The following is a 12,442-nucleotide window of genomic DNA, read 5'->3' as shown; positions in this document are numbered from 1 at the left end:
AAAAAAAAAAAAAAAAAAAAAAAAAAAAAAAAAAAAAAAAAAGCCCCAGACACAGAAAGGACACCATCTAACAAAGGTACTTTATTGCACTACCATTCATAATTAACAGTCAAGAACAAATAATAATAACAAATAAAACAACTTTTAAGAGGACAAGACATTGGAAATAAAAAAGGGCACTAATAACATTTGTAAAAGCATGTGCTGGATGTGGCTGCACCATTCTGTGCATGTGTGTGTGTGTGTGTGTGTGTGTGTGTGTGTGTGTGTATGTGTGTGTTGGTGGCCACAGATAAGCCTCTGTCACCAGGGAAGGCTGAGGTCCCAATGGCACACACTTTTGCATTTGCATTCAAAAAATTCTTTTAGATTCTTACAAAAAGAACCTACACCCTGAGTCTGGACAGCCGGACTCCTGAGCACAAGCTCCCTCTCACGCCGTTGGCCAGAGAGCATGTCTCCAGCTTCAAACTGACGTAAGGCTCTTACTCCTGGGTTTTTTGTTTTTATACCTTCTGCCAGCCAGTCTTCAGAAGGGCATAATTAGAGGAAGTGCTCCTTTGCTGATAGAGGAGGGAACCATAGGGAGAAGGTGGATCCCAGGTGCCTCCTCTCTAATTCACCTCGCAGCCCAGTTTCCTTTCCCTCTTTTCCTTCTACCCAGTCATGTTTTTTTTTTTTTTTTTTTTTTTCTCTTTGTCGTCTCTACCACCTAGTGTTTCAATAACTGTAGAGTGTACCTTGTAGTGGACATTTCTAGTCCGGGCCTTCTAATTAGCATCAAAAAGTTCCTGGATTCCCAGTCACACCTCCTGAAAAAGCTGAGAGATATATCTCTTTCCTGTCTTCTTGGGTGAGGCTAGGTTGCAAGCTCTGGGCAGTTCAAAGGTTGTCAAAATTCCTCCATTGGAGGGATGGAAGCAGTATCCCTATTCTGACTTTTCAAAGAGTACGCTGTGACCCTTAAAAGATGATAGGTATCTCTTCTCATCCCCTCAGACCTCCAAGTTGATGCGATGTCTCCCAGGGGAATTAAGTCACTTAACTCAACAGCAGTGCTCACCCAGGAGCAAGCAATGCTGCGGAGCTTTCCCCAGATAGGAGATGGTTCTTGTTCCCCTACCAGTAAAAAACTTTAAGAAACAACCCTAACCATGGTCTCACTACTCCGTACTGATTGAAGAAAACCACCTATCTGACAAATGCTAATAGCATCTACTATATATAATGTCACAGACTCTTATTTAGCAAGTGAGCTGTATTCATTGCAAACATTCACAACTTCTGTTCAGAGAGGCTGGCAGATGTCAGGTGGAAGAAAAACCCTGGAGGCCAGATCTTTACTGGTACTCACTTCTCCATCAGTCTTTCTAAACACTCAGAATAATAGCTTGTACAGTGGGTGGGGGGCCACGGTGGGTTCCACATTTTTATGATTCTAGATAGAGAGAGGGAGAGATAATACTCTTAGAAAATATTCTAACAGAAACATATGTGATCATTTAGACCTGTAAATTATTAACATTACTTTTATTCATGTTATTTGTCTTCTTCAGCTTTCTCCTGTATTCTCCCTATCATTTCTCTCCTCGTGTCTGTTCCATTCCCCATCTCTTCCCCAGCCCCCTTTCTCTTCTTCCTTTACCATCTTCCTTCTTTCCATCTCAGCCTGTCATTCTTCTTCCAAAAGTCTCTCACAGGCTTCCTCCTTTCAACATTTCATTCAATCACACTAAGCAGTGCCAGCTATGATTATCCAATACAAACCCAGTGGGTACAAGCTATTGTCCTTGAAAGCCTTCCCTAGAGAAATATAGTATTACCAGCCTAACTAGCCTTATCTCCTTTTTTTAAAAAAAAACTATATATATGTGTGTGTGTATATATATATACACATATATATATGTGTGTGTATATATATATATATAATTTTTTTTTTTTTTGGTAGAGATGGGTTCTCCTTACTTGCCCAGCCTGGTCTTGAACTCTTGGGTTCAAGCGATTCTCCTGCTTTGGTCTCCCAAAGTGCTAGGGTTATGGGGATGAGCCAATAAGCCAAGTTCCATTTTATATCTTTAGAAATGGATTGAGGCCCAGTACCGTGGCTCATGCCTGTAATCCCAGCACTTTGGGAGGACAAGTTGGGAGGATCACTTGAGTTCAGGAATTTGAGATCAGCCTAGGCAACATGGCAGACACCCCTGTCTCTACGAAAAGTACCAAAATTAGCCGGGCATGGTAGTATTTGGCTGTAGTCCCAGCTACTTGGGAGGCTGAGGTGGGAGGATCACTTGAGCACAGGAGGTTGAGGCTGCAATGAGCAGGGATTGTACCACTACGCTGAAGTCTGGGTGACAGAGTGAGACCCTGTCTCAAAACAACAACAATAACAACAACAAATAGAACTAAGAAAGAAATACATTGAGTAGCCTTGAGATCAAGCAGGAGGGAAGGAGAGCATTGCCTTCACACGGTCTGGTGAAAAGATCCCACAGAACTATGTTTACATCCGATGTCCCTCCTGATCCTGGCTGAGGACCTAGGCCTTTAAACAGCCTGAGAAGCATCATCATCATCTCTGGAGACATATCCATGGAAGTTGGTAATCTAAAGGGACCTTAGGGGTATCTAAATTAACCTGCCCTTTTTACAGATGAGAAAATAGAAGGCCAGAGAAATTAAGTGATATGTCTAAAGTCACATAGATGCTAAGAGTTAGGGACCAAGTGGTGGCTACTTCCAACAGCAGGAAGCTTCCTTTTTGATCTCTATTTCAATTAAAGAAAAGAAAAAGAAAGGCTGCGGGACAGCCAAGGATTGAAGATCCAACAACCAGGTCTCTGCTCTGCCCTGGTGCATTCACTCCCAAAAGCAGAAGGGAAAGTGCACTGACTCACCTAATAGTCAGGGTGGGGCACGTTGCTGTGGCTGGCATAGGGATTGTGCATATGGCTGTCTTTGGAGGCCGCTATCCTGACCTTAGGAAAGATGTTCCCTTCTGCTCCAAGATTGCTGAAGCCTGTTGACTGCAGTCGTAGATTTTGAAAGTCTTCCTCAATCAAGTTCTCTGTTTCAATATCCTTCTTTTTGTTATTTGATCTGTAATCAGTTAAGAGGAATTAGGATTTGACAATGGCAGAAAACTCCTTGAGGTAAATGTTAATGTTCTTTTTAAAAATACTTTTAAGGCCGGGCGCAGTGGCTCACGCCTGTAATCCCAGCACTTTGGGAGGCCGAGGCGGGTGGATGACGAGGTCAAGAGATCGAGACCATCCTGGTCAACATGGTGAAACCCCGTCTCTACTAAAAATACAAAAAATTAGCTGAGCATGGTGGCGCGTGCCTGTAATCCCAGCTACTCAGGAGGCTGAGGCAGGAGAATTGCCTGAACCCGGGAGGCGGAGGTTGTGGTGAGCTGAGATCGCGCCATTGCACTCCAGCCTGGGTAACAAGAGCGAAACTCCGTCTCAAAAAAAATAAAAATAAAAAATAAAAAATAAAAATACTTTTAAATTTTGAACTAATTTTACATTTATTTGTAAGTTACCAAATACACACACACACACACACACACACACACACACACACAGTATTCTCTCTCACACGCCTCATCACCCAGATTCCCCAGTTGTTAACATTTCTGATCCAATTAAGAATAAGTTGCATAACCAAAGAACGCTAACAGTTTTTTATCAAAGAATAAGTTTTGGCCGGGCACAGTGGCTCACGCCTGTAATCCAATAATCCAAGCACTTTCGGAGGCTGAGGCAGGTGGATCACCTGAGGTTGGGAGTTCAAGACCAGACTGACCAACACAGAGAAACCCTGTCTCTACTAAAAATACAAAATTAGCCAAGCATGGTGGTGCATGTCTGTAATTCCAGCTACTTGGGAGGCTGAGGCAGGAGAATGGCTTGAACCTGGGAGGCAGAGGTTGCAGTGAGCCAAGATCGCGCCACTGCACTCCAGCCTGGGCAACAAGAGTGAAACTCCGTCTCAAAAAAAAAAAGAAAGAAAGTTGCAGACTTGATGCCTTACTAATAACAAAATAAAACATTTCATTATTTTATTCAGTGTAGGTTCCCTAAATTTAAGGTTATGAGCTCTGTGTAACTACAAAACCTGGACTTCAATGCTGACCCAACATAACCATCTAATCCCACTGGCCTCATTCATATTTTGCTTATCATATTATTATTCTTAAGTGTGCTTTTGAATTATTTCTAGAAATGAAAATAGAGGTCAAAGAGAGAGAATGATTTGTGATACAGTATTTCATCCAAGCAAAGTCAACACCTAAGAATCACCTCAGTGGGTAAAATGAGTAAAACAATTTCAAAGACCTGAAAGGAGGCTGGGCACGGTGGCTCATGCCTATAATCCCAGCACTTTGGGAGGCCGAGGTGGACAGATCACTTGAGGCCAGGAGTTCAAGACCAGCTTGGCCAACATGGTGAAACCTTGTCTCCATTAAAAATACAAAAATTAGTCAGGCACGGTAGCACGTGCCTCTAGTCCCAGCTACCTGGGAGGCTGAGGCGGGAGAATTGCTTGAACCTGGCAGGTGGAGGTTGCAGTGAGCCAAGATCATGCCACTGCACTCCAGCCTGGGTAACAGAGCAAGACTCTGTCTCAAAAAAAGAAAAAGAAAAAGAAAAAAACAACAACAAAATATTTTAAGAACCTAAAATCTATTTATCCTCTCACATTAAAGTGGAAAAATACCTATTCTGCCAAAATATAAGATATGAACTAAATGTTAGAAAAAAGGAGCTTTAAGAACAATCAAAGTGGATCCCCACTTGGCACATTTAGAATGGAAAAGAGATCACAGCATTTGCTTCCCTGTTAATGGGGGGACATTTAGTCTATCTAAATATTGTTGAATGAATGAGTTCTACTGCCCCTTCCTTAACAGAAGGGACTTTAAGGCACCAAGCTAAGAAATAGTCATGCAGATATAACCTCTGTGTGTGTGTGTATGTGTGTGTGTGTGTGTGTGTTAGGGTCTTGCCCTGTCACCCAGGCTGGAGTGCAGCAGCACGATCTCGGCTCACCACAACCTCCACCTCCTGGGTTCAAGGGGTTCTCCTGCCTCAGCCTCCTGAGTAGCTGGGATTATAGGGTTGCTACCACCATCGCTGGCTGAGATAACCTTTCTTTTAAAATGTTTTTAAAAACCCAGGGGGTTAAGTTGAGGTTGATTTTAGACCATTTGTAGCAGAGTCCTGTACAGGGAGGTGATCTGATGAAAACTGTATTTGACAATTTCAGTGTAGTTAAAATACTATTACATTTACAAAGAGTTTTTAATGACAAAAGGAAATGGTTGTGATATCATCTTATGGTGTTAAACCAAAAAAAAAAAAAAAAAAAACCCAACCTAAAATTTAAAAAATACGAAAGATACAAAATTACATATATAATAATATTTTAAAAGATAGAAATAAATCTGGAAAGTTATAGATGAAAATGTTGTCTCAAGGTGGTGGGTTTTGTGAGTGATTTTTAAAATTCGCCTTCTACCCACTTCTCTACTTTCTCAGTTTTCTTCCATGATCATGCATAGCTCATATAATAAGAAGAAAATTAAGGTAAGGAAAAGGTCAGTGGTATTAGAAAGTCCTTCCCTTATCCCCCTTCTCTTGCCCAGGAGAGGATGAGTGTGTTGGAAACTAGAGAGTATCATGCTGGTGGTGTTGTGTCCCAAGAAAAGGCCACTTCTGGCGGATGTGGTGGCTCATGCCTGTAATCCCAGCACTTTTGGAGGCTGAGATGGGAGGACTGCTTGAGTCCAGGAGTTTGAGACCAACCTGGGCAACATAGTGAAACCCCCATCGCTGTTTGTTTTTAAAAATTAAATTTAAAAAAGGACACTTTCTTCCCATACCTTGCTGTGAAGATCAATGCAGTTATCATGCCGAGAATGACAATGCCAGCGATGGTGCCCACAATAGTGAGGATCAGCTGAAAATCTGAAAGGGAGAAAAAAATAAGAACAGCCCCCAACAAGCTGACCTCCAACTGTCTACTGCACAGCTATGTGTGTTCCCGGGGACTCCTAGCTGTGAGGACCATCAGGCTCTGGTCTCCAACCCTCCAGGCTAGGTTGGGTAAATGGCCTATTTCCTTTAGCATCCCCTCCTCACACCTCCTAAACTGTGTCTTCAGCATGAATTTGGAAAGGGCAGCCTTGCCAGATAAAAGACTGTAAATACAAACGAGGCCGATGGTGGCAGGATCTTCGTGGGCTTGGTGGGGAGTGGGGTCTCAACCGAGGGCCACACCTCCCTCCTTACCTCTGCTGCCTTTGCCTGCCCTCTATACCTCGCCTTACTGATAAGCTAAAGAAATTAGGTTGGAGTTAAATGTCACTGCTAGAGGAGCCAGCCAATGGCTTGATAATATCAATGAGGGAAGAGTCTAGACATTCATTGTCACCCATTCTCTTCTCCTAACTCTGCCTTGGCTGGCACTATTGACACGTGACTGCGGCTATGAGACACAATGTAACAGACACACCAGACTGCAAACACTGTGAAAAAAATGTGAAATAATTGGTTAATCTTTTTTTTTTATTGATTCCATGTTGAAATGATATTTTGGATATATAGGTTAAATAAAATATGTTCTTAAAATCAATGTCATCTTTTTACTTTTAGCAATTTACTTGAAATTTCTAAAATTTCAAATAAAATGTGTAGCTCACATAGTATTTCTACTGGGCAATGCTGCTCTAGACCTCTTTGTGTGCTCTAGACCTTCTATGTGACTCCCACAAATGCCGCCTTTAACGTGGATTCATGGGGCCAGACTAGCAAGTCTGGAAAAGACCTTGAAGTTTGTCTGGTCCAAACCTCTCATTTTATAGGTGTGGAAACTGAAAACTCCAAAGGAAGACTTAGCAAATTATTCCTTGCAATAAAATACAGTAGAAATGGAGAATGTCACCCATCACTATCTTCATGGCTGGCAGGAAGGCTGACAGTAATATTTCCTTCATCTTGGATCACTGATCTTTAGTTCATTATGTAGATTTTAAAATATAAAATAATTGAAAATCTAAAGTTAGTATTTCTTCATCTGGTGGGGGTGGAACATGGGAGGGAACAGAATTTGAATTTGCAGCAAAATATCCCAATTAGTAAATAGCTCTGAAACAAAAGGATTTGAGTATTTAAACGTCTGTTTTCTAGGTCTGCTCTTCCATAACCACCAGAATTTTTGAAATGTGCTTGTCTTTTATCTCTAGTAGCAACAGAGAATACATATGTAAGCTAATGTAGGAAATCAACATAATGCTACGACTCCCTTCTCTTGTCTCAAGCAAGTCCAGAGGCACCAGCCCCCTCCTGGGCTGAATTCTGTTATTTCCTGTGGCAGAGGGGCTGCTGTCCATAACCTAAGGGTGGGCTTGGCAGGGCAGGACCCAGAAGACCAACTGGAGGCAGATAGTTTCTCTCTTTATGAAACAGGACAGAGACTTCGAAGGACTGGGCAGGATGTAGAATGTGGTCACTATTGATTTCTCAGATGCTTAATAACTTGTTTATAATAGCAAGACTTTCATACTCACTGTCCTCACAGTTGAGTCCGCTGTAGCCAAATGCACACCTGAAATACCGTGAGCGAAAGGAAACAGTGTTAAAGAGCCCCTGTGGGAAGCATGTCAGAGTTCCCACCCCAGTCTCCACATCTTCCTTTCCACCTTCCTTTCATTCTGTCCTTCCTTGCTTCCTTTCCCCTTTCTTTTGCCTTCCTTACACCCTCATTCTTCCAGGAGATCACCTTCCACGGGATCCTGGAAGGGTAAGGCGGGGTACGCAATTCCATGTAGGCTCATTTGCTACTGACTGAACACTCCATCTTCCGTGCTCCAGGAAGATTCTGCAGTTCAGGCAAAGCTGAACCCAAGAGGCATGGAAGGTAGTGGAACCCTCTCAGGCTGTGGTGCCACATGGCTCTGCCCCTTATTTGCTGTCCTGTGAGCTGGGGGATATTTCCTTTCAGCTCAGTTTCATCACTTGAAAATGGGAAGCTAAGACATTCCGAACGGTGTTGCTATGCGACAGGTATTACCTAGTGTGTCTCCTGGAGCATAGAGAATGCTCGAAAATGATGATGATGATGATGATCATGATGATGCTCTGTCTCTACCAACCTATGCCACCTTACCAACTTCCTGACTCAACACCTGTATACAGGTATGTGTTGCAAGGCCTATCTTCTTTGCCTAGCTCCAGCTATGGCGAGACAAACACAAAGTGACTTTTCTTACTTTTGGCAGTTCCCATTAGCATCTTCCTGGTAGCCAGGCACGCACACACACTCAGGGTCCGCGCCGGTCTTCTTTACTAAGCATTGCTTGTGCTCTGCATTGCAGGTATCAGGACACTTTAGACTGGAAGCTTCAAAACAGAATGATCTCTTGGTAATTTTCAGAAACAATCTCTTTAACCCCAAAGTCACATGTGACGACGTGACAGTGTTTTTCACATTGCTTTTTCTAGGTAAATGAGATGCTTGTTGATGTGCCCCCTGTGAAGCTGACCTGGGTTAGCCAAGGTCCCAGCCTTGGTCTGTATGTCTAAAGTTGTATCACTTGGACTCTGAAATGAATGTGGAAACAAGCAGTGAATTTTGTATGTTGCAAAAGGAGAGAAAGTGGGAGTTGTGAAGAAGGTTAGAAGCAGGTGAAACACTTACCAACACAGAAAGCGCTCTGTGGGTTAGGCCTTATCAGGTCAGATTTGCATTCACATGCTAAACTATTGATGCATCCATTCCCGTCCTCATTACAACCGTAATAATCACACCGAAGGACCACTGAGTAGCACAAATAATTTAAAAAAATAGTTAGCGTAACAATATGGATAAAGTAATTTGTGAAAATTACCCCACCTTGTCGCTATTATACTTTGCCTTTTAATAAGTTTTGGGGCCAGGTGTAGTGGCTCACTGTAATCCCAGCACTTCAGAAGGCCTAGGCAGGAGGATCGTTGGAGCCCAGGGGTTCAAGACCAGCCTGGGCAACACAGTGAAACCCCATCTCTACAAAAAATTTAAAAGTTAGCTGGGCATGGTGGCAAGTTCTGTAGTCCCAGCTACTCAGGAGGCTGGAGTGGGAGGATCACTTGAGCCCAGAAGTTCAAGGTTACAGTGAGCCATGATCGCGCCACTGCACTCCAGCCTGAGCAACAGTGAGACCTTGTATCAAAATATAAATAAAAGTAAATAAAGAAATAAAAATGGATTGGAAGGCATTAGGGTTAAAAGATGAATCTGGGCTGGGCGTGGTTGCTTACTTCTGTAATCTTAGCACTTTGGGAGGCCAAGGAGGGTGGATCATAAGTCAGGAGTTTGAGACGAGCCTGGCCAACATGGTCAAACACTGTCTCTACTAAAAATACAAAAATTAGCTGGGCATGGTGATGCGTGCCTGTAGTCCCAGCTACTCAGGAGGCTGAGGCAGGAGAACTGCTTGAACCCAGGAGGCGGAGGTTGCATGAGCCAAGATCGCACCATTGCACTGCAGCTCTGGGTGACAGAGCAAGATTCCATCGCTGGGGCATGGAGGGTGGGGGGTGAAGGGTGGGAGGTTAGGCGGGGGGAGATGAGTCTGAGAATGGATTATGGGGAAAGAATAGGAGTAGGTAGAGTCATATGGCTCCTCTCTAAAACATCCCAAACTGTAACTAAGCCTCCATCCTCCTGCCACATGCAAATACCTCTACTTAAAAGCGTAGAGCAAGAGATTCTTCAATTTGGGACAGAGAAAACAATTTATTTGTGACATTGAAGCTGAAGAACAGGAAAAAGTATTTTCTGGCCAGGCATGGTGGCTCACACCTGTAATCCCAGCACTTTGGGAGGCCAAGGCGAGCAGATCACCTGAGACCAGGAGTTCAAGACCAGCCCAGGCAAAATGGCAAAAACTGTCTCTACTAAAAATACAAAAATTAGCCGGGTATGGTGGTGCAAGCCTATAATTCCAACTACTTGGGAGGCTGAGGCAAGAGAATTGCTTGAACCCGGGAGTTGGAACTTGTGGTGAGCCGAGATCACCACACTGCACTCCAGCCTGGGCAACAGCATGAGACCCTGTCTAAAAAGAAAGGAAAAAAAAGAAACATTTAAGAGATGAAAAAAGGAGTCTTAGAAGGAGCAAAAAGAAGGGTGAGGGAGGCAGGAAAGTGATTAGGAGAATGGTAGATGGGGGCCCAGGAAGAAGGTAATATCAAGAAGGGAAGGATACTGGTGTCAAATGCTATAGAAAAGTCAAATAAGTTGTGGCTCAGCAGAGGATTCTGGATTTGGCAGCCAGGACTGAGAACCAGCTGTAAACACCTCTTCCTGGGACTGGCCCCAATGGGTTGCTTCTGGGGTGAGGAACTTCTGGTGACTGCTGTGGTGGGTTGACTGCAGTCATGACAGCAATTTATTCACACCTTTCTGTAGCCCTTCTGCACGGCCCTTCCACGCTGTGCTTGGTCAGGTGAATTGCTTTAGCCAACTGGACAGTTATAACCGTGATGCAAGCAGAGACTTGAGAAACACTTGTGCATCGAATCTAGGAGCCTGGAGCTAACCAGAATTAGAACAAGTAATGGGAAACTTGAAATGGGAAACTGTCACTTTCTATAGGACAGCAAGAGTAGGTCTCACTGAGCTGTTAAATCTCAGACTGGTTCTTTGAGAGAGACAGAGAGGCGCAGGTCCCTCCCTGTGCATGGAGAAAGCAGTAACCAGCCGTAGAGAGCCTGTTCACTCCCTGAAAGGACCAGGAAGTCCTCTTGCTGCTGTTGAAATCCTCTGGACGGGTCTGGTAAGGATAAGAGACTATGTGGAGCAGAGACAAACAATTTAGCTGACCCGGCAGCTGATGGCAGATACTTAAGTGAGCCCAGCAGAGATCAGTTAAGCCTTGCCCAGATCAGCAGACTATCCAGTTGAGCCCAGCCCAAATTCAGACCCATAGAATTCTAGGGTTGCAATAAGTAAATGGTGGTTGGTTTAGGCCACTACCGTTGTAACACAGCAAACGCAAACTGCTACAGCTACATGGTGGGCTTGTGTGTCAATCTAAAGGGGAAAATAGTACAGGTAAAGCTCAGTCTTGCTCTATCACCTAGGCTGCAGTGTGGTGTCGTGATCTCAGCTGACTGCAGTCCCAACCTCCTGGACCCAAGCAATGCTCCCAACTCAGTCTCCGAAGTAGCTGAGACCACAGACCTGCACCACTACACCCAGCTAATTTTTTGTATTTTTTGTAGAGACAGGGTTTTGCCATGTTGCCCAGGCTGGTCTCAAACTCCTCTTATCAAAGAATCTGCCCATCTTAGCCTTCCAAAGTGCTGGGGTTATAGCAGTGAGCCACCGGGCCCAGCCAAGGATAAAACTTATGTAATCATTTGTAAAGCTCTAACTTGGTACAAAGCCGTCTTGTTTCTCCTTTCTCTTTCCCTGGCCAGCAGTGATATGTCTGGTCATTTATACCTTCCTAGAGAGGAACACCCTGGCCAGTTTGATGACTCGGGAGATGGTTGGAAAAAAGCAGATGGCAAGTGAGCAGGTAAAGAGAAGAAGAATTGGTTAAAAGGAAATTTGGAGACATTTGTCAGTTCAATAATGTAGTTCTTGGCCCCTTTTCACATAGAATGAAAAAGCTTACAAAAAACTTTGAATAAAATTATACAATACTTACAACTATAGTTTTTAATGTTTCTTGGGTTATTTCTAATTGCTTTATCAATTATATTAGCCACACTCGTCTCATTTTCATTTGTGGTTTCTGTCAAAATTGTTACTATTGCTACATTAACAACCTTGTCACCAGCACGCATTTCAGATCTTGCTGACGGAGGTGTGCTAAAAATGAAATAAATCTGTCATTAATGAATTGAACTGAAGAATCAACAAATAAGTCTTCCTACCTCCCAGACTCCTGAATGTTTTGGTCCTCGTCCTGACCTGCTGTCCTGTCCCTACAACTGGGGCCCACATATAGAGTCTGGCGCTGCCAAAAGATGGCAATGTATAGGCTTGGAGGTCTCTATTTGATGTGTGTTGAGAGGAAACCTATGGTGAAAACAGTGTTCTGTTGGAGAGCACTTAGGAAAACTGTGGATAATGATTCTTTGAAAAATTGCAAAAAATCATTTTAAGGATTTAGGAGCCTGGAGCTAACCAGAATTAGAACAAGTAACATCTGAAATGGGAAATTGTCACTTTCTACAGGACAGCAAGAGTAGGTCTTGCTGAGCTGTTAAATCTCAGACTGGTTCTTTGAGAGAGACAGAGGGGCCCGTGTCCTTCCCTGTGCATGGAGAAAGCAGTAACCAGCCATAGAGAGCCTGGATCACTCCCAGAAAGGACCAGGAAGTCAGGAGGCAGCTTCAAAGTGGGAATATGATTGGGCCTGGACACACATGACCTAAAGGAG

At 43.6% G+C, this 12,442-nt stretch overlaps 1 protein-coding gene across 1 annotated transcript in view; it reads right to left on the bottom strand.

The window, feature by feature from the left end:
* Positions 1-61: 61 nt before the first annotated feature.
* The window catches only part of MUC13 (mucin 13, cell surface associated), a 30,454-nt gene continuing 18,073 nt past the window's right edge, over positions 62-12,442 (bottom strand). The window contains exons 6-12 of the mRNA XM_032268296.1: positions 11,705-11,868; positions 8,707-8,826; positions 8,279-8,408; positions 7,577-7,614; positions 5,891-5,975; positions 2,898-3,099; positions 62-1,438 (exon numbers count right to left, since the gene is read on the bottom strand). Of these exons, the coding sequence (XP_032124187.1) occupies positions 2,898-3,099; positions 5,891-5,975; positions 7,577-7,614; positions 8,279-8,408; positions 8,707-8,826; positions 11,705-11,868 (739 nt within the window). The 3' untranslated portion in view covers positions 62-1,438. The remainder of the gene's footprint in view (positions 1,439-2,897; positions 3,100-5,890; positions 5,976-7,576; positions 7,615-8,278; positions 8,409-8,706; positions 8,827-11,704; positions 11,869-12,442) is intronic.

The sequence above is a fragment of the Sapajus apella genome, unplaced genomic scaffold (assembly GCF_009761245.1).
Source record: "Sapajus apella isolate SASKATOON/1434 unplaced genomic scaffold, GSC_monkey_1.0 scaffold178, whole genome shotgun sequence".
NCBI classification, from domain to species: Eukaryota; Metazoa; Chordata; class Mammalia; order Primates; family Cebidae; genus Sapajus; species Sapajus apella.
Note: the sequence above shows the minus strand (reverse complement) of the source record. Positions and strands in the feature narration are given on the sequence as shown.